This window comes from Hyperolius riggenbachi, chromosome 7 (assembly GCF_040937935.1).
Source record: "Hyperolius riggenbachi isolate aHypRig1 chromosome 7, aHypRig1.pri, whole genome shotgun sequence".
In the NCBI taxonomy this organism is placed as follows: domain Eukaryota; kingdom Metazoa; phylum Chordata; class Amphibia; order Anura; family Hyperoliidae; genus Hyperolius; species Hyperolius riggenbachi.
The window spans coordinates 244283657-244306537 of NC_090652.1; the positions used below are offsets into that span (position 1 = coordinate 244283657).

Here is a 22881-nt window from a genome sequence, read left to right on the forward strand (position 1 = left end):
TTTATTCAATAGACTTTTTGATTTAATATAATAACCAATTCATAAAATATTTATTTCCTTTTTACATAATAGATCTAGTTTGATTAATGTTTTAGAATCAAATAAAGGAAAATTTGGGTCGGTTGGGTTGGAAAAAGTTGAGTTGCGCTTAAAGAGACTCCATAACAAAAATTGCATCCCGTTTTTTATCATCCTACAAGTTCCAAAAGCTATTCTAATGTGTTCTGGCTTACTGCAGCACTTTGTACTATCACAGTCTCTGTAATAAATCAACTTATCTCTCTCTTGTCAGACTTGTCAGCCTGTGTCTGGAAGGCTGCCAAGTTCTTCAGTGTTGTGGTTCTGCTATGAACTCCCCCTTCCAGGCCTCTCTATGACTACTGCCTGTGTGTTATTTAGATTAGAGCAGCTTCTCTCTTCTCTCTTATCTTTTACAAGCTGAATAAATCGTCCTCTGAGCTGGCTGGGTTTTTACATAGTGAGGAATTACAGACAAGGGCAAAGCTGTTTGCAGGAAGAAAAGAGCAGCCTGAAACTTCAGTGCATGAGAGATGCAGGGGGAAATAAACACACAAATGATCTGTTGAGATTCAAAAGGAAGGCTGTATACAGCCTGCTTGTGTATGGATGTATTTTCTATGTGTGGACATACTGTACATCAACCTACTTCCTGTTTTGGTGGCCATTTTGTTTGTTTATAAACAAACTTTTTAAAACTGTTTTTAACCACTTTTAATGCGGCGGGGAGCGGCAAAATTGTGACAGAGGGTAATAGGAGATGTCCCCTAACGCACTGGTATGTTTACTTTTGTGTGATTTTAACAATACAGATTCTCTTTAATACAAAAAGTTTTTTAAAAAAAGGATACCACTGATTTGCTAGCTAACAAGATTACAAGCACTAATAATTCTTTTTTTTTTTAAAGAGAACCTGAAGTGAGAGGGATATGGAGGCTGCCATAATTTATTGCCTTTTAAGCAATACCAGTTGCCTGGCATCTTGCTGCGCCTCTGCCTACTCTAAGGCCCAGGGACCACTGGCAGCGCTTTAGCAGCACTTGCTAGTCCCAAAGATAAGATCAGAAAAGCACTGCAACAGTGAAATCCTGTGGGGGTGGTTCAATCTGCAGTGCTGCATGCAGCATTTTGGGAGTGATCCCAGAGCAATTGCATTCAGTGGCTGCAGAGCTAAATTGTGAATTCAGCACTTAACTCTGATCCTAAACCATTCAGATGGACTTTAAATTAGCTTTGATAGATTTTGTGATCTTACATGGGAACAGGGAAAAAAGGTGGATGGGTTTGTCTCTTTGTTAAGAATTCTTTTACAGCTGTCCTCAACGATGAGATGGAAGAAGATTGCGAAGATGTGGAGTCCGTTTGGGTAAATATTCATGGTGGAAATAAAAGTTGCCAATTGCTTATTGGGGTATGCTACAGACCACCTCATATTAATGAAGCTGCAGAACTACGATTACTACAGCAGATTGAAAAAGCTGCAAGTAAAAATGAGGTCATAATTATGGGCGACTTTCCAGACATTGACTGGGGTATTGAGGCTACCCATTCTGGTAAAAGCAGCAGATTTCTGGCAGCACTACAGGACAATTACTTGACTCAAATGGTAACGGAACCAACTAGGGGGAATGCATTACTGGATCTGATCATTTCTAATAGACCAGATAATGTATCAAATGTGCAGGTTCAAGAACATTTGGGAAATAGTGATCACAACATGATAACGTTTGATCTGGTGACTGATAGGCCACGGGGCAGCGGGACCACTAAAACTATGAATTTTAGAAAAGCAAAGTTCAATCAAATTAGGCAGGCACTAAGTTTGGTGAACTGGGATAATGTACTACAAGGGGAGGACACTGAAGGGAAATGGCAAGCTTTTAAACTTATTCTCAATCAATATTGTAGTATGTATATCCCATATGGAAACAAAATGTCTAGGAATAAAAAAAAGCCTCTATGGATGAATAGAAAGGTTAGGGATAAAATGAAGAGGAAAAGGAATGCCTATAAGGTCCTAAAACAGGAGGGGACCGAGGCTGCACTAAGCAATTATAAGGAGTGCAATAAAAATTGTAAAAAAGAAATTAGGCTGGCAAAGATCGAAGCTGAAAATCAAATCGCTAGGTATATCAAATCTAACCCAAAAAAGTTTTACAAGTACATCAACTCTAAAAAAAGAAAGGTTGACTGTATAGGACTCCTAAAGGATGAGGGGGGGAACTCAATGGTGGATGACCAAGGTAAGGCAGAGTTATTAAATGCTTTCTTTGCTTCTGTCTTCACAAAGGAAACAGCACTGTTGCAAATTACAGAGGCAGAAGAGTCTCAATCTTCTAACTGTAATATTAAATACTTAACGCAGGAAGAAGTGAAGGCAAGACTAAATAAATTAAAAATAGACAAGGCACCTGGCCCGGATGGCATGCATCCTCGGGTCCTAAGGGAATTAAGTTCAGTTATAGATAAACCCCTTTATCTTATCTTTTGTGACTCTCTTGCAACTGGCAGAGTCCCAGTGGATTGGCGTACAGCCCACGTTTTCCCATTATTTAAGAAGGGCAAAAAATCAGATCCAGGAAATTATAGACCTGTAAGCTTAACATCAGTTGTATGCAAACTATTTGAAGGGTTACTAAGAGATACTATACATGACTTCATAGTAGAAAATAATCTTATTTCTCAGCATCAACATGGGTTTACTAAAGACTAACATGCTCAGCTTTTATGAGGTAGTGAATGCTAATATGGATATTGGGAATGCTGTAGATGTGATATACTTGGACTTTGCAAAGGCCTTCGACACTGTTCCCCACAAAAGTCTGGTGCAAAAGTTGAGGATGCAAGGACTGGGGAAGAGTCTGTGTGCATGGATAGGGAACTGGCTAATGGACAGAAAACAAAGAGTTGTGGTCAATGGATAGTACTCAAAATGAGAGACTGTTAGCAGTGGGGTCCCACAGGGGTCTGTACTGGGTCTAGTGCTCTTCAATTTATTTATTTATGACCTAGTAGATGCAGTAGTGAGCAATGTTGCTATTTTTGCAGATGATACAAAATTGTGCAGAATCATCAACTCTCAAAAAGATAGTGTCATATTGCAACAGGATCTGGATAGGATGGCTATATGGGCACATACATGGCAGATGAAATTCAATGTTGAAAAATGTAAAGTCATGCATTTTGGTCGTACCAATGGTCTAGCACCATACAAAATAAATGGGATACAGTTGGGGACATCAAACTTGGAGAAGGACTTAAGAGTACTCATCGACAACAAGTTAAATAATCGTACTCAATGCCAAGCCGCTGCAGCTAAAGCTAACAAAATTTTGGGATGCATTAAAAGGGAAATAAAAACTCGAGATGCTTGCATAATATTGCCCATGTTTAACTCTCTAGTAAGGCCACATCTGGGATATGGAATTCAGTTCTGGGCACCACATTACAAAAAAGATATTGCAGTTTTAGAGCAGGTGCAGAGACGAGCAACAAAATTGATACGTGGGATGAAAGGTCTCGCTTACCAAGAAAGGTTAGATAAACTGGGTTTATTTAGTCTAGAGAAAAGACGCCTTAGAGGAGATCTAATTAACATGTATAAATACATCAGAGGGCAATATAATAGCTTGGCGGATGAGCTTTTTGTCCCTAGGCCTTCTCAAAGGACTAGAGGACATGATCTGCGCATGGAGAAAAAACGTTTTAGCCATTTATTTAGGAAAGGGTTCTTTACAGTAAGAGTGATTAAGATGTGGAATGCATTGCCACAGGAAGTCGTTATGGCAAACTCTATACCTGCATTTAAAGGGGGCTTAGATGCTTTCCTTGCGTTGAAAGACATCCATGGCTAAAATTACTAGGTAATGCCTAATGATGTTGATCCAGGGATTTTATCTGATTGCCATCTGTAGTCGGGAAGGAATTTTTCCCTTTTGGGACTAATTGGACCATGCCTTGTAAGGGTTTTTTCGCCTTCCTCTGGATCAACAGGGATATGTGAGGGAGCAGGCTGGAGTTGTACTTTGTACTGGTTGAACTCGATGGACGTACCGTATGTCTTTTTTCAACCAAAATAACTATGTAAATATGTACTAAACTGTGTTTTAAACGTGTTTAGTCCTGCTGGACATTGTTTTAGGCTGCGGACATTGTTTTCGGCTGCTTTTGTACTTGTGCAGTGATCCCATGGCAGGGGAGCCTGAAGTCAGATCAACACACCGCACAAAGCCATACTTCATATGGTACTGTGGCAGAGAGCGCACGCAGGGTCATATAAATAGGCCCGCCCAGTTCAGTGACATACTTCCTGCTGAACAGGAAGTACATCACCAGGATTCCGCACATGCACACTGTGTCGCCCCGCACAGTAAGTTTACACTTACTGCATCGCCAGGGCCGGGCCGAGGCATAGGCTGGAGAGGCTCCAGCCTCAGGGCGCAGTGTAGGAGGGGGCGCACAATTCATTCAGCTGTCATTCCTAATTGTGTTTGAAGCAGAAAGAAATAAGAAAAGGAGATACATGAAAGTGACTACAAGCCAGATAACTAGAGATTAAGGTGTTGGGGGCCCTGAGGTGCCTCTTAGTCTAATAGCAATCAGTGTGTGACGGCTGGGGTGGAGGGATGGAGGGGCGCACTTTGGTGTCTCAGCCTTGGGTGCTGGAGGACCTTGTCCCTGCTCTGTGCATCGCCATAGACATGCATTACTACATAATCCATACGGTAGGTGCAGATCATGCGGTAATGCACAGATGACTTTGCAATGGGATTGAGGTGATTTGACTACTTCTGGCGCAGCGCAATGCATTATGTAAGTATGAAAGTCTTCATAGACTTTGCCCTAGTGATGGTGGAACGTACCGCACAGCAACGTAACGGGTTAAGTGGAAAAAACCTCTAAAATGCAGATCACACAATGCAATATTATGGCTATTTTTAAATGTGTTCACTGATGGGTTTGTAACACAGCTTCGCTTCTTGTAAGAAGACAATCAGTCTAGCGGTAGTGAGATCAGATCTCTGCTGACCTCCATCTAGTGATTTTACAAACAGTAAAGTGAGAACATAATTTCCCTGTATAAATGGAGAAGATCACAGCTGAGCAGATTCATATATTTTATATTTCTGATACTGTTTATCCAGAGACCTAAAGTTATCTGCAAATACAAGATTTCATGGCGGATAAAGTATTCATGTCAAGCTGATCTTCCAGCTCCCACATTTCATCTATTTTGTATTGTTTGCTTTTATATAGAATAGTCATAACTCCTCCTAAACTATTAGTTTGATGTTTAACCTCGTCCCAACTGCCCTCAGGGCAAACTTTGTGCCTGAGGATCCATAAACAGGAGTGCTCACCTTGGCCAAGTGCTCCCATTTGTGTTGCAGTTTGGGAAGGGGGCTTACAGTAAAACATTGGAAAGGATTTTTAGGCTTCACAGTAAAACAGAAGTTTGCCTTCTTAAAATAGAAGGAATTTTTGATAATTCAGGTTGGATTGAGCATATGGTGTCTACCACGATGCATCACTGCTGAATATGCAAATTATCCCTTGTTGTCCCTGTAAGCTAGCCACACCTCCAGAACCACTGGAATGCAATGATGTGTCAGCTTGTTAATTTTACAGAGCCACAATAATCCAACATGCATACAGACGGTTTCGGATTGAAAGGCTTCATAGTAACTATCCTATTCTGACTGGATTTGGCCAACAGGAAACTCACAAAACCTGTTGCCATAACTAGAGATGAGGATGAGTTTTTCCTACAGCAATTTTCTGTAGAGCTAATCATGGATACCCACGAAATCACTTTGACCATTTGATTATGTTTTAAATCTCCAGTCATGTGATTGTACCTCATTTCTGCCTCTTCACTGGATGACTAAAACAGGTAGCAGAAGTCCTGTGGGCAACATGGCTTTCTTTAGTCTGGTAATAGGATGGAGGCAAGGGCTTTCTTTATCAACAACCTGATGTCTTAGGAAGAGTATTTAGCAAGACAGGGCACCACAAGTCATGAGTCATCCCCCCATGCCGTTCATTGAACCAAAATAATACAGGACATTGACCACATTCTAATCAAATCTGCTGGGAATCCATCCCCCCCCCCCAAAAAAAATGTCTAATCAATTACACTTCAATTGCTTTTGACTGTTAGTGATGTGAATTGTGAGAACGTATACCCCGATGAGTAATGTGAACGTTTGCCCCGGTGAATTAACTGCTTTCTACTGCCCATATGAAAGAGCCTGTAATCTGAGGCTAAAACAGATGAGAGAAGGTGAGTATTGATCTGGCATATAAGCATAGTAATTCAACTATTGTATAGCTGGAAATGCCTAGTCAGGATATTGGCGCTAAAAGGTATGTTTGATGCAGACACTGGAATGTATGGAAGGTGAATCTCAATTAGATTTAGTTGCCAAGGTTGAGGGTTATCGGTCAGGGTTAGGTGGCGATTTTAAGAGTATAAGTGGAGGTGGGTAAATGGAGGTTAGTTGTAGTTGTTAGGTTTGGAAGCTCAAGGTGAGAAACATATGGAATGGATTAATGTTAAGGGAAAGATGAAAAGCAATAGGAAACGTTTCATGGTAAGTGGGGGAAGGTTACGATTAGGCATCAGGCATAGCTTAATGTTAAAGGGGAAGGTTAGGATTGGGCTTTGGGAATGGGCTTCTTGCTAAGGGAATCAGTGGGATTGGGCAATTGATGGGAGAGTTGTGCTTAAAGGGAAAACAGAAAACACTACCAGCCCGAAATACCTGAGCATGGGCAGTGACTGAATGACAATGCTAAAATGTAACCTTTATTATGTGTGGTATTCACATGTATACTTTAGAATTGAAATTCCTCAAATGTTTTTATCTTTCCTCTATATTCTCTTATGAAGAAGACGGATATGTCAGCCATACCCGATAGCCTTAGTGTATAGACAAAAATAGAACCGTAAATAGTGGAAATCCCATCTAGGGTCCGCAGTATTTCTGCCATTGTCAGTCTTGAGTTGAGTGTTACACACAAGAACATAATTATCCAGTGAAACAGCATGAGATACCCAGAGTAGCAAGATATCATTCTCTCATTCTTACATTGTCAAGTCATGTGCTGTAAATCTGTTTACAATTCTATTCATCTCGAGCAATCATCATTTATGTGGATGGTTTATACATTTTCTCTTTTCTACGTCTCAGTCTTAAATAATGAATCCCATTCAGAGTCAACTCTGTATTTTCATGGAAGAGTTATTGTTCTGGGAAATTAATAATACAAATTGTTGTGGAAAGTTTAGAAGATTAGCAGAGAAGTTTTTGGTAGGAATAGTTGAGTTAAAATGAATAAATAGGGATTTCTTTTCAGTTTTCATTCATTTATTTATTTATTTAACAATAACAACAATAACAATAATATTTATATAGCGCTTTTCTCCCTGGGGACTCAAAGCGCTGTGACCCTGCATTATGCAGTCTCAAAGGCTAGGAAAAAGAGGTGAGTTTTTAGCCTTTTTTTAAAGCTGTCCAGAGAAGGAGCCTCTCGTACTGATTGTGGAAGTGAGTTCCATAGAGTAGGGGCTGCATAGGAAAAGGCCCGAGCACCAAATGTTAAGTGTATCCTGGGAATAACCAGCTGTGGGGGGCATTGGCTAGGAGTCTGGCTGCAGCATTCTGTACTAGCTGTAAGGGGCGCAGAACCTTATCTGTAGATCCGATTAACAGGGCGTTGCAGTAGTCTAGGCGGGAGGATACAAATGCGTGAACCAGGGCAGGTAGGTCTTCAGCTGGGATAAGGTGTTTGATTTTCGCTATATTTCTTAGATGGAAGAAGGAAGACTTGACAACAGCTGATACCTGCTGTCTGAGTTTTAGATTTCCATCCAGGATCACCCCAAGGTTTCGCACAGAGTCTTTATACTGTACAGTATCTCCCCCAATTGCTAGTTTGAGGTGGTGAGCGTTTTGAACTTTATCCATCATGTGTGGACCACCTACCACCAACACCTCTGTTTTGTCAGAGTTCAGCCTCAGCCAGCTGGTGTTCATCCAATTTTGTAAATCCACTAGACACGCATTTATGGATGCTGATGGGTCTTGGGTTCCAGGCTTGAAGGACAGATACAGTTGTGTGTCATCTGCATAACAATGGTATCCTAAACCATAGTTCTGGATTATTTTTCCCAGTGGGAGCATGTAGACTGCAAAGAGTAATGGTGATAGTACAGAACCCTGTGGAACTCCATAGGCAAGTGGCACTGGATTAGAGTAGTGTGTGCCCAGACATACTTGCTGTGTCCTGCCAGATAGGAAGGTCTGAAACCAGCTAAGAACAGTACCCCTTAGGCCACAGTAATTCTTTAGTCGCTGGATTAGTATTTCATGATCCACAGTATCAAATGCTGCTGACAAGTCAAGAAGAATCAGAATTGAGCAATCACCCTTGTCCCTTGCAGTAAGTAGATCATTCATTACTCGGACTAATGCTGTTTCAGTGCTGTGCCTTTTCCTGAATCCTGACTGAAAAGTATCAAAGATGTTGTTATCTGTAAGCCTGGCTTCTAGCTGGTTGGCGACTGCTTTCTCGATAACTTTTGATAGGAATGGTAAGTTCGCCACAGGTCTGTAGTTGGTTACAGAATCAGGATCTAGTGATGGTTTCTTCAGGAGGGGTTTTATGATTGCTTTCTTTAGTTCTTCTGGGAAAAGTCCACTTTGCAAGGAGCACTGAGTGATTTTGTGAAGTGCTGGCCTGAACAGCGCTGGGCACTGCATTAAGGATCCAGTTGGGCCAGGATCCAGGTCGCAGGTAGTAGGGCGGAGACTTTGAATGAGAATTCCAAAATCTTCTACACTCAGAGTGTCAAAGACTTGCCATGGTGGTACGGTAGTAGGCATATGCAACGTCCAGTGGTCAATTGATGTTGGTGTAATGCTGGCACGGATGGTAGACACCTTGTTTGTGAAGAAGGCAGATAATTCTTCACACCTTTCCCTGGAGTATGTGGTTGGGGCTTTTAGGCAGGAAGGATTGCAGAGTGATTCCACTGTGTGGAAGAGTTGAGCAGCTCTGTTGTTGGCTGTAGATATTTTGTGCGAGATAAAGTCTGATTTTTTCTTGGTTATTGCTTGTTGGTATTGTCTGAGGTGTTGAACTAGGCTAGATTTGTGCTCCCCAGTCCCTGATTTACGCCACTGTCTTTCTAGTCTGCGCCCTTTCTTTTTTAGATCCATGATGGTTTTGTCAAACCAATTAGCTTTCTGCTTTTTGGTTGCTGATTTGGTGCGCCATGGGGCAATACTGTCAAGTGTTTCATATATCGTGTTGTTGTACTGGGTTACTAGAGAGTTTGGGTCCATTTGACTGTGGAGCAGATTTGTAAAATCCAGGTTGGCAGTTATCCTCTCCGGTGTTAATTTACTCAGGGGACGGGTTTTGATTGTTTCTTTAGGGAGCTGCTTGATAGGGTGATGTTCAATAGTAAACTGTATTATGTGATGGTCTGACCACACCACTGAGGTTACTGTTATGTTACTAATGTCCATTCCGAGGTGGAACAGTAAGTCTAGCGTATGCCCTCCTCTGTGGGTAGCTGATTTTACAACTTGTGTGAAGCCTAGTCCACCCATGAGATTTATTAGTTCATTTGCATCTTGTGATTGAGTGTTATCAGCCCGGATGTTGAAGTCACCAAGGATGATCCATCTCGGATAAGACAGAGCCAGCATGGCCAGAAGTTCTGGGAATTCCTGTAGGAAAGGGTCAGCATCTCCAGGGGGACGATAAACCACTAAAATTTTGAAGCCTTTACCAGCTGAGATCTGGGCACCTATACATTCAAAGGACTTTGTTAAGCCAACATTCAGGGCCCTGAGCTGCAGAGTTGTTTTGCCACAAATTGCTACACCCCCTCCTCTGCGGTCTCGTCTTCCCTCACTTAGGACTGAGTAATTGTATGGGATGGTTGCTTCCAATGTGGGGCCCGCATTGGCATCAATCCAGGTTTCAGTGATGCATGAAAAATCGCATGTCTGAATAAGGTCCGCAATAATGGCTGTCTTATTGTTTATAGAGCGGGCATTGCAGAGCAATGCAGTGACTGCATGGGGCTTAGCAATGGCGACTGGGTTCACTGCCGGGGTGTTACTGCATCTCTGACTAGGGACATGGTAACTTCTGCTACTTTCAGCCTCTGATTTCCAGTAAACATCACTAGAGATCGCTGATTTATGAGGTTTGGTAGATTTATAATTTTTTGTTGTTGTTTTCAATTAGGGAAATATGAAATATCTTGAATAAAAAGGTGGTATATATTTAGTGCTCCACTTGCTGGCTTGACTTGTAACTACATGAAAAGATTTATTTTACTACAGTCAGTGCATGAAAGATAATATAGTTCTGTAGGAAACAGTAGACACTTTAACTTTTGCACCTGTGGAATAAACAAATTTTTTACACTATAGATCGACCAGATAAGGTTGTTTTGATTGTTTAAATACAGAATTATGTCGGACAGGACTCATATCCCTCTAATAGTGATTCAATTGAATTTTTGACTAAAAGTTCAGTCCAATTTTCCTGTTCCCCAATCCCCTATATACAACAGTGGAAACTTTGACAAGGCCAAAACTGTGATGAAAAGTTGTTAGTCATTTACGACATCTAAACAAAAGGTGGCCACACAAATTACAATTTTTATTGATTTGATGAAACCAATCCATTCTTTGTTTGATTGAAAGTTCTGAGAAAGTTGTTTGAAGCACCACACGAGTGTTTGAGATTGCCACAATTATATAAAAAAAATGGTATATGGTAAAAAAGTTGGTTGGATTGAAAAAGATGTAGCTAAATAATAAACATGATTTTCAGAGCAATGTCCATGCTTTCCTGTGGCTCAGATCCCACTATATGCATTTTAGCTGAAGCTTTTTCACAATGCACTGCAATGGAGGAAAAAAAACGCAAAGCATACCAACCATGGCTGGATTTAGGCAAGGCCACAAAGGCCATGGCTCAGGGCACCAGGAGGCAAGGGGCGGGCAGTGGGCGGGCACACTCATGCAGTCAAGCTGCCAAACGTGCACTGCAGCAGTCAGGCAAGTTTCTGAGACTCAGGAAATGAAGGAGCAGCAAACATGGGCAGCTTATCGTCTGTGACCTGAGCTGTCACTCATCATCTTCTAGTCCAACTCTGCCCTCCACCCAGCTCCAACCTATCAAAGCAGAAAGCATTGATTTGGCCCATAGATGGAATAAAAATGATAACCATTACGATTATTTCAGATGTAACCAATACACAAAACAGATTGATAAAATGATTAACAAATTGGTCATTTGTAGTCGGCACCATCAACACTGTCCAATCAATCAGAAGGTTGATTGTTCAGTAAAATAAGCATCTTTAAATACAATGATTACTGGGATCAATAAAAGTGGGTGTATGTGGTGATGCTTTGCTGCTTTTCAGAGGACGGCTGGTGATAGTGGCCTTGGGCGGTAAAAAGTACAAATCCATCAATTAAGTGTCTATAAAATAGAGCAAGATCGCTGATGCATTTCAGATACATTAAGCTGAATAACATCCTTGCTGCAAAGGACTATGCAAGTAGCATGTTGCGCGGTACCCCCTTCACCCCCCTCAATACCCTCAAATTTAAAGAGCAACTTTAACCAAGGATTGAATGTAACCACTTGAGGACCACAGTGCTAAACCACCCTAAAGACCAGGCCATCTTTTTTGTGAAATTGGCGACTGCAGTTGTAAGGCCAAGCTGCAGGGCCGCAAAACACAGCACACAAGTGATTTCCCGGGATCAGTTGAAAAGGGCGCCTGAGCTGCCTGTATGAAAAGGGAGCCTCCATAGACATCAGTGTTATTACTGCAAATATGGGCTACAAGGTGGTAAAAAGGGCGCCCGAGTTTTGATATAGGCTACAAGCGGGCGCCCCTTTGTAGCCCATATTTTTTCGGCTACAAGTTTTTTGGCTACAAAAGGGCACCCCTTTGTAGCCCATATTTTTTTGGCTACAAGGTTTTCGGCTACAAAAGGGCGCCCTTTGTAGCCCATATTTTTTGAGCTACAAGGTTTTCGGCTACAAAAGTGCACCCTACTGTAGCCCATCATTTTTATTCAGCTACAAGGTTTTCGGCTACAAGGTTTTTGATTCTGCTACAAAAGGGCGCCCTTTTATAGCTGAGATTTTTGATTCGGGGGTACAGGGAGGGGGGGGGGGTTAGGATTAGGCAACACAAGCATGGGGGTCTTAGTGTTAGGCACAACCTGGGGGGGTTAGGGTTAGGCACCACCTGGGGGGGTCTTAGGGTTAGGCACCACCAGGAGAGTCTTAGGGTTAGGCAGCACCAGGGGAGTCTTAGGGTTGGGCACCACCAGGGGAGTCTTAGGGTTAGGCACCACCAGGGGAGTCTTAGGGTTAGGCACCACCTGGGAGGGTCTTAGGGTTAGGCACCACCAGGGGGTGTTAGGGGAGGGTTCTGTGTGAGAGTAGGGAGAAGTTAGGTCATAGTAATCACTTTTCTCAGCCATAGCTAGAGCCCTTTTATAGCCCAACAAATTTTGCCTATAATAGCATCCTTTTTATAAACTAAAACTAGCTTTTTTGGCTACACCAGGCACCCTTTGTAGCCAAATTTGGCATATATGGGCTATACCAGGTGCCCTTTGTAGCAGAAGTTGACATATATGGGCTACACCAGGCCCTTTTGTAGCCGAATTTGGCATATATGGGCTATACCAGGTGCCTTTTGTAGCAGAATTTGACATATATGGGCTACATCAGGCGCCCTTTGTAGTCGAATTTGGCATATATGGGCTACACCAGGTACCATTTTTGTAGCCGAATTTGAAATACATGGGCTACACCAGGCGCCCTTTCTGTAGCCGAATTTGACATATATGGGCTACACCAGGCGCCCTTTTTTCCAGGCGCCCTTTTCAAATAGACGCGATTTCCCCCCCCCCCACCACCTTTCTCCCCACCAACAGAGCTTACTTTTGGTGGGGTCTGATCCCCCAAAGTGTTTATTTTTGTTTTTTTACAAATATTTATGTTAGTTTTTTTTTTTTAAACTTCCCTATTTCTTTGTCTTTTTTTTAGTAAAATGATGACTAACAGGCTCATTGTGAACAAATAACATTGCAAATGTCAATCATTTCTTGATCTATCTTCTATTTCTTAAAGTGACACTGAAGCAAAATAAAACTTATGTTATCATTAATTCTATTTGTAGTACAGATGATTACAGATAATCTCATATTTTTATTTTCAGTTATATAGCTTTTTTATAACATTGCATCATTCTCTAATATGTGCAATTGACACATTACACTCAGCATTTTAAATGATTTCACAGAGCAGAGCTAATGACCTTTTTAACTTTCCCCGCAGGAAAACCATAAACAAACAAGAAACAATGAGAGACAGGTTGAGATAAGAGCTTCAAAAGACAGTGCTGTCCATCACTTTTGGGTCGCAGAGTTCAGTGAAGCTCTTTTGCATAGATAACAACTGAAGTTTCTTAACTCTTCCTGGACTGGAAACATATCAGACTCATATCTGTGCTGCTAATGTTGTATTTCTTAGATGTACTACACATACAATTCATTATATCATACGTTTATTTTCCCTTCAGATTCCCTTTAACCTCTCAATTGGCAATATATTGTTTATTTTTTTCTTCCTACCACTATTTTTTGGTAAAGTTCCTCTTTGAGTTTTTTCTGCTTATGCACTTTGTAGATTATTATCAATTAATATTATCAAATAAAACTACTCCTTGTATTGCTGATAGACAAGACCTCACTTTACAGCCTATTTTCACACGCATGTATAGTACAGATAGTCACAAAAGCTAATCTCTTCAGTTTAGTTTTTCAGCTCAGTCTTTTCTCTCTTTGTTTTTTAATGCATCCTATGTTGTGTAAGTGAAATCAAATGTTATCAAGCTGCCAGAATGAGCATCAGCTCCCATTAGGGCCCGTTTCCACTAGTGCGGTGCGAATCGCTGGGATTCCACCGCTGACAAAATCGCATGCGGATTCGATTCCGCATGCGATTTTTGCCGCGATTTCGCATGCGATTTCGCATAGGCAGGCTTTAAGCGATTTTAACCATGTCACTGCCTGGCTCAATGTACATTAGTTTTAGTGCGAATTCGCACGCGAAATCGCGGCAAAAAACGCATTTGCGATTTCCCCTATTAAATACATTGCCTGCGAATCGCCTGCATTCCACACGCAGGCGAATTCTGCAGGCCCTACCGTGCAGAAAAATCCTGCACAGAAAAACGCACCAAAAAACTGACAAGTGGAAACAGTCTCATCCACTTGTATTGGTTATGCGAATCCGCATGCAGACAACGCATGCGGATTCGCTCTAGTGGAAACGGGCCCTAACTGATACTAAATTCCAAGGAAACCACAAAATGAAAAAAACCAAGGGTTCCCGTATAGAGTAGCACTCATACTTTGATGTATTACGGAACATTTCCTGGAAAATAAAATGAAAATAAATCCTGTGTAGCAACAAAGTCAATTTCTTGTAGGAGCAGTGTGTAACTGTGTTCTCTATCATTCAAGGCAGCCAACATCCCCTTGGTGTCAGAACTGGCTATCGACAACATCCATTTTGATGACTTCTCCCTGGACGTTGACGAGATGATTACAGCAGCTCTGAGAATGTTCATGGAGTTGGGAATGGTTCAGAAGTTTAAAATTGATTACGAGGTAAACATCTGCTCGGCTTGTGTACCAGCCTCCCCCGTACTGGCAGAGGTCTTCTGTACACTGGTAATGAGATCTTCTGCCACACACAGCACAACACATCTTCATGCCCCTTCTGTTTTACAGACCTTGTGCAGGTGGCTGCTGACAGTGAGGAAGAATTATCGGATGGTCCTCTATCACAACTGGCGGCATGCCTTCAATGTGTGCCAGCTGATGTTTGCCATGTTAACTGTGAGTGCTGAGGATCCACATTTCTCTTGATGTTTTTGTCTGTTTTTGAGACAGTATAGTCCTAGTGGTTCATTATTCAACCCTGACATTTCTTGATATTTAACATAAAAAATGGTTTTAAGGACAAAGCAACACTCTCTTCTTCAGCTATATACATTGCACAGATTTCAGCTCCCTTTAGTGCAGTTTTTGACTAATGTGTGTGCTCTAAATACCAACACAAGTCCTTGCACTGTGTTTCTAACAAGTAGGAAATACTATAACTAGATATGATAATTAATTACATTCATTACTTTCCTGAAAGCACACCTGAACTGAGAGGGATATGGAGGTTGCCATATTCATTTCCTTTCAAACAATGCAGATTGCCTGGCTGTCCTGCTGATCCTCTGCCTCTAATACTTTTAGCCATAGACCCTGAACAAGCATGCAGATCAGGTGTTTCTAACTGAAGTCTGACTGGATTAGCCACATGCTTGTTTCAGGTGTGTGATTCAGATACTACTACAGCCAAAGAGATCAGCAGGATGCCAGGCAACTGGTATTGTTTAACCACTTGAGGACCGTAGGCTTCAGGCTATTTTTTGCAATTCAGGGCTCTGCAGCTTTAATAGGTTGCTGCAGAGCCATACAGATTAGCACACAAATGAATCCCCCCCCCCCCTTTTTCTGGTTACGCACCACCTCTGGGGTCTTAGGGTTAGGCACCACCTGGGGGGGGTCTTAGGGTTAGGCACCACCAGGGGAGTCTTAGGGTTAGGCTCCACCTGGTGCCTGGTGCCTGAAGCAGCGATCAGAGCCCACCAACAGAAATCTCTGTTGGTGGGCTCTGATCGCTGCTTCAGGCAGTGTTTTTTTCTTTTTATTTATTTATTTGTGTATTTTTAAAGGGACTCCGAGGAGTGCCCGATTTTAAAACAATACACTTACATGGGGCTTCTTCCAGCTCACCGTAGGCGGCGAGGTCCCGTGACGTCCTCCTGGCTCTTCTCGTTCAGCCTCCGCTGGCCCCCCGTTATCCTCGTCACCCGGCGACACCCCCGGGCCTGGTGTCGGCCGACTCTTCCTTGTTATTGACGCAATGCGTCAACACTCCGGCCGCCTCATGTCAAAACCCGCGCATGCGCAGACCTGTCACGCCGGCCGCTGTGATGATGCATTGCGTCAATAACCGGGTGCCAGCGGAGGCTGAACGAGAAGAGCCAGGAGGATGCCGCGGGACCTCGCCGCCTACGGTGAGCTGGAAGAAGACCCAGGTAAGTGTATTCTTTTAAATTCAGGCACTCCTCGGAGTTTCTTTAATAAAAATATGTCTTTTTTAATTTATTTCTTTTCCCCCTCCCTCCCCCCACCAGCCAATCACCGCGATCGGCTGTCATAGGAATAAGCCTGGGGCTGCCACCCTCCTGATGCCAATTGGCGTTAGGCGGTCGGGAGGAGGTTAAAAGGAAATAAATATGGCAGCCTCCATATCCTTCTCAGTTCAGGTGTCCTTTAAAGTGTGAGGTTTATGATGAAATCTAAAATGTGGAATCACAGATGCAATCTGATATAAAATTGAGACAGTATTGTAAAGGCCAAACCTCACTCACCACCACCGCTGCTGGCACCCATTATGTGCATCTAGATTGAAGCCACCTTAAAGTGTCACAGACTGTGTAGTATAAATGTGATTCACTGGGGTTTTTGCATCTCCAAAATAGCGTTTGCAGTAAAATGGAAAAGTAAGTTTGCCAGTGCACTACTACTATGTGGATTTTCATACAAGCTGACAATAACAGTCTCAGTAGCTGAACCATAAAACTGTGGAAATCCATAGGTTTCTACGCTGCACCAGCAAACAAGCATTAAGCACTCCACAGGTGGGAAGTAAATGCCAGTCTGACCCAGTTGCACAAACTTTCACTGCTAGCAACATTTTATAAAGTCATAGCGTACAGTAACCACCATCAAAGTCTGAACTATCTGTCTGCAGTAGTATCTGCAGTAGTGGCATTCAAAACAGATGAATTTGTGAAGATTGGTGGCTATATCACAGTTCAAAATTAAAAGATTACTACTGGAAAAAATAGTAAACTACACACATGTAATATGTACGAACAGAGGCGCCAAGCAGAGTAAAACAATGTTCTAAAAATGATAAAAAGAGGGAAGTCAATGTGGACTTACCTCCCTCTGGTAGTGGACATATATTCAAATGCAGAGTAAAAAATATACAATTTATTCACAGCTCCATAAAATCGCAACGTGTTTCGCGGTCAACAATCCCGCTTCATCAGGCAGTACAGGAGCATATAAAACTGGTTCAGGTCCATAAAGCGTGTGAGCGCCTCTGACAGACAGAGGCGCTCACACGCTTTATGGACCTGAACCAGTTTTACTCCTACTCCATAGAGCCAAATTAATCCATACCATGCACTGATGAGGATCAAACAATCCGAAACAGTCTGTATGCATGTTGGATTATTATGGCTCTGTACAAATTAACAAGCTGACACATCATTGCATTCCAGCGGTTCTGGAGGTGTGTTTAGCTTCTAAGGGTACAATGGTTAATTTGCATATATTCAGCAGTGTTGCTCTGGGAGACATCTCAAGCTCACTCCAACCTGAATTATCGCAAATTCTTTCTGTTTTAGGAAAGCAAATTTTGTTTTTCTTAACATCTTAGTAAGCAGGCTTTTAGGACCATTGTAGTCCCTTACACACTCCAATGAGTTCTGGGTCACCATGAGCTTGCTGGTTAGTCTGAGCCTCTCGGATTCACAAGCCCTACTCCATAGAGCCAAATTAATCCATGCCATGCACTGATGAGGATCAAACAATCCGAAACAGTCTGTATGCATGTTGGATTATTATGGCTCTGTACAAATTAACAAGCTGACACATCATTGCATTCCAGCGGTTCTGGAGGTGTGTTTAGCTTCTAAGGGTACAATGGTTAATTTGATTATACTCAGCAGTGTTGCTCTGGGAGACATCTCAAGCTCACTCCAACCTGAATTATCGCAAATTCTTTCTGTTTTAGGAAAGCAAATTTTTTTTTTTTATACCTGAGTGGGGTCAGGTACTAATACTCCCCACCTGCATGTCAAGTGGTTACCTGATGGTAACCCACCTTTGTGAGTATAAGAACCTTTGACATTACATTATATATTGAGCTTACCAGAGAATATTGCACTATTGGGCTCTTGGTGTCTTCTGTTTTGTTTTTACAAACACATGTACGGTAATATGTACAGTACATTTGCCCCAGAGTTAAACGCACAATGAGTAACTTTTCTCCTATCTTGCTTTCACAGTAGGTAGTATAACTCAGAGCAAATCTCACCACTGCAATACACATAATCACTTAAAGAAATATCTGAGCTCATTAAAAAAAAATCTACTTACCTGGACCTTCCTCCAGCCCCTGGCAGCCGCTACATCTCACACCGCAGCTCCGCTCTCAGCCGCTGGCTCGGGGTCCCCGTGGGTGCAAAGGCCGACCTTGCGAGGTCATCGTTCACTGCGCGAGCGCCACTGTCAATCAAGTCCACGTTGTCCGGAGTGTACTGCGCAGTCAGTAAGTAGATGGGTATTTTTAATGAGCTCGGACATTCCCTTTAAGTACCCTGAAACGGTCACACTAGGATGCTTCTACAATAGTTACTTTTATTGTAGATTTATACAGTGTCATCATGCTCGGTGGCAATTTACGTGGCGCAAAGTACAGAGATAATTACAAAATACAAGCAATGGTATATGTAATACAGACAATACCATGACTCATTCAAAGGGAGGGCCCTGCCGTAAGCGCTTACAAGTTACAATCTAAAGATTGCTGCCCAACTTCATGGACATGGAGGGCTAAATCTTTTTTAGACTACATTGTGGAAGACGAGCTACTATAAATTCACTGAGTTCTCGTTGTATCAATAGTGGGATTTGTTAATATGTCAGTGTTTCCATCACTCACAAAAAAACCCTATTTGCAAGAGTTTCCCCCAAAAAAGCACATCATTTGGCAGTATTTCCCCATAAAATATACTTAGGTAGCGTTACCTCCCAAAAAAACAGTGTTTCCCCCAAAAATACACATAATTTGGCAGCGTTTCCTCCAAAAAGAGTATGTCCTCATAAAAAAAAAATGTCAGCGTTTCCCCCAAAAAGCACATCATTTAGCAGACTTATCCTCAAAATAAACAAAATTAGGCATCCTTTTCCCCTAAAAATACACATAATTAGGCAGCATTTCCTCCCTAATACACATAATAAGTAAATTAGGGATCATGTAACTGGCTGTCTTATTGACATTCTGCTTTGTCCTACGACCTGTGAGTGTTATCATTGCATCTGTGCCCCAGCTGTGGCAAAGGCTATGGACTAACCATTACCTTTATTTTGGTCATGCAAAATGGCTATTGTGGCTATCCCCTGATATGCATTTTTTATGATGGTTGTTGTAATATCCTCACTAGTTTTTCTTTATATTAACATTTAACATTTAGATATAAATCCATTTAAAGGAGGAAATAAAGTTGGAGATAATTAAACAATTTTTTTAGTACAAAAGTACATATACTGTATTTAGATCAATCCATACATCAGTCCTGAAAAAGGGACAAATGAGGGAGAAAGAGAGACAGAAGGATTTGGTTTCCAAAGAGGGACAGTTGGGAGATATGCGCTCGCTCTGCTGTCTCAGTGACAGCAGAACTTCCACATCTTGGTCAGGAGCCAATTACAGTAATCACAGGGCACAACAGGGAAAGGACGGCTCTGGTCCTTAACATTTTAAAAGCTTGCAATAAACCATGTACAGTTAGGGTAAGGTCACACCTGCGGCCGTGGGAAAACAGCACGGCAGAGTTTTCCCCCGCAGTTTAATCTGCATTTCTTGGCCAGCAGCCAGCTGAGAACAGCTGACTGGCTGCAAAGGGGAATCGCATGTGTTGTGCAATAAAAAGCAACAGTGTCTGGTTTTTTTTCTCCTGTGGCGGAAAACTGCACAACGGCTCCCGGTGCACTGCATTTGGAAGAATTATGTGCAAAAACTCCAGCGACTTTTGCCAAGTGTGACCCTAGCATTAGGAATTACCTCAATCAATGATTGTTGATTGGATCACTTGTTATACCAGAAGATATAGAAGAACTACCCTCCACCGCATGCCCTCCTGATCTTCTCCGCCACCACCGCAGATAGCACCCTCACTTTACACCATTAGCGTTTTAAGGGAGATGACATCACCAGACCAACCGGACGAGTTATAAGCCAGCAACAGCATAAAGCTGCCCTGCCTATGCGTGCCTGCATTACCCAGCCAGCAATAATGGATTACTTAAAGGACATCCAAGGTGAAAATTAACTGTTAAGAAAAACAATTGTATCTATCCCTCTTCTCCTAAAATGACTTTTTTAGCTACCCCACAATTTTATTTTATATTTAAATCTAGTTTTTAGTTTTTTACTGTTTCGTTGTTTGCTCAATGACACCTTCATTGAAGTATGCCAGAGCTCAAATCCATGAATTATTGACCCTTTTTATCTCTTTCCTGCTCTCAGAAGCTGACAGGAAAGTATTTTGTGGCTGTAATTACTTATCAGTGAGGGTTATGTTATAGTCTGACCCAGTCCGACCCGATCCGACCAGGACAGTCACTTGCATACCTGATGTTTAACTCTTTCAGGCAGAAAAAGGAATGCAGCATAGTTATTTGTGTGCTAGGCACTGTGCATACACATGTCTATCTCATCATGTCACATGTCACCTCGGTTATCCTTTAAAGGGATACTGTAGGGGGGTCGGGGGAAAATGAGCTGAACTTACCCGGGGCTTCTAATGGTCCCCCGCAGACATCCTGTGTTGGCGCAGCCACTCACCGATGCTCCGGCCTCGCCTCCAGTTCACTTCTGGAATTTCTGACTTTAAAGTCAGAAAACCACTGCGCCTGCACGCCCGTGTCCTCGCTCCCGCTGATGTCACCAGGAGTGTACTGTGCAGACACAGACCATACTGGGCCTGCGCTGTGCGCTCTTGATGACATCAGCAGGATCGAGGACACGGCAACGCAGGCGCAGTGGTTTTCAGACTTTAAAGTCTGAAATTCCAGAAGTGAACCGGAGGCGGGGCCGGAGCATCGGTGAGTGGCTGCGCCAACACAGGATGTCTGCTGGGGACCGTTCGAAGCCCCGGGTAAGTTCAACTCATTTTCCCCCGACCCCCCCTACAGTATCCCTTTAAAGGTCCATTTGCCATGGCCCAGTTTGAGAAATTTTAAGCACTTGTAAGTACAAGTACACCAGCACTTCAACTCATTCCTTAAAACAACCCTGAAGTAATGTTCTAAAAAAACAAATTTGCGAATAAGGCTACATAATACAAAGCCTTACACGTGATTAGATTTTTGTAACCCTATATTGGGGTTACTTTAAGGGCTGCTTAGAACAGCTGAATATGTAAAGAAAAACAAAGCTGCAGCGGTCATGAAAGTGCATCTAGCATGTGTGACTGTGGTTATATGTATATGCGAGGGGTTATGGTTACTTTACATTCCTGCAATTTGTCTGCAGACAGCTTGATGTGGGGGAGCCTCTCTAAGGATGCATGTAGCTGGCCAGAAAAAGCCAGCTAAGGAATAGCTTCATGCATATCCTCATACATAAGGAATAAAGAAACATCTGTTTGCAAAATGAATTATCATCCGTAGTGTTCACGCTTTGTTGTCCCCTCCCGCTTTACAGTCATTGGGTATCCCCTGATTTACAAGGCCAAGCTGGAGAACTGACATGTGGAGATAGCAGAGATGTGCAGAGGGCATAAAATATCTATGCAGCCATCATAAAATATTAATTCTCATGCTCCGTCCCTGGGATCAGTCAATAAGAAAATCGCTGACTCAGCCCAACAGAAACAATGATCATTTGACAGGTGTGAAAACAATTTGACATAGAGCGGTGACTAACGGATTGAGTCTTAATTACACTTGTTTGGCTCTCTTCCCACCTTTGCCTATCACGGCCAAGCCTGGAACTTGCAAGGAAGCTGTAAAAGTTACAAGGCTTCTGAGGAGGACACGGTATTGCTAAATGGCCGCTCTATGGCAGCTCAACAACTGTTAGTTATGCTAAAGGGAAAATGCGCTGGCGTTCAGTCAATTTTATTTCAAGATTTTTTTTGTAATAGTGTCCATATTGTTTTTTTTCTTATTAGTTTTTTTTTAAACAGTTTAGGTATTACAATTTTAAAACAGTGCAGTCAGGGTTTCATACAACAAAGCAGTGGAGGAGGTGAGGTGCGTGGAAGAATCATACTGAAAGTGTACCGCAGCTGAAACTTGGGTACAAATTCACATACTTACCTAAGAAGGAGGAAGCTCTGAAACCTGCTGAGGCGCCCACGGTGTACGGTAATCCAGTCCGCTGTTGCCTCTCAAGGACCCTGCAAAGATCACAGACAAGGGGCTTGATTCACAAAGCGGTGCTAACTGTTAGCACGCCTGTGAAAACCCCCTTAGCACGTCTAAACAAGCTTTTCGCGCATAAAACTTTACGCGCGCAAAACTTTATGCGCGTAAAACTTTACGCGCGTACTGCACAGAGCACAGGGCGCACCGTGCCAAGTGCCCATTAAAGCCTATGGGACTTAGCGCGCGTAAAACTTTGCGCGCGTAACACTTTACGCGCGCAAAGTTAGCGCACGATCTGATTGAGAAATCCGGTGCTAACCTACTTAGCACCCTGGTTAGCGCGTCTAAAGACTTTAGACGTGCTAAGTAGGTTAGCACCGCTTTGTGAATCAAGCCCAAGGGCTTTTCGGCAGAGCCGGATTAAGGCTAAATGGGGCCCTAAGCAAAGTAACTGATTTGGGCCCCCCCCCCCATAATATAATGAGAAGATGCAGCTGCTGTGTGAACA

General features: G+C 42.5%; 1 protein-coding gene across 12 annotated transcripts in view; it reads left to right on the forward strand.

The window, feature by feature from the left end:
* PDE11A (phosphodiesterase 11A) overlaps positions 1 to 22881 on the forward strand; it is a 749805-nt gene that overhangs the window by 538580 nt on the left and 188344 nt on the right. For all 12 annotated transcript variants that reach the window (XR_011022809.1, XR_011022806.1, XR_011022807.1 and 9 more), the window contains 2 exons: positions 14607 to 14753; positions 14877 to 14984. Coding sequence is in view for 1 of the 12 variants with exons in the window: in XM_068245440.1 (XP_068101541.1) it covers positions 14607 to 14753; positions 14877 to 14984 (255 nt within the window). In the remaining 11 variants the exon portion in view is untranslated. The remainder of the gene's footprint in view (positions 1 to 14606; positions 14754 to 14876; positions 14985 to 22881) is intronic.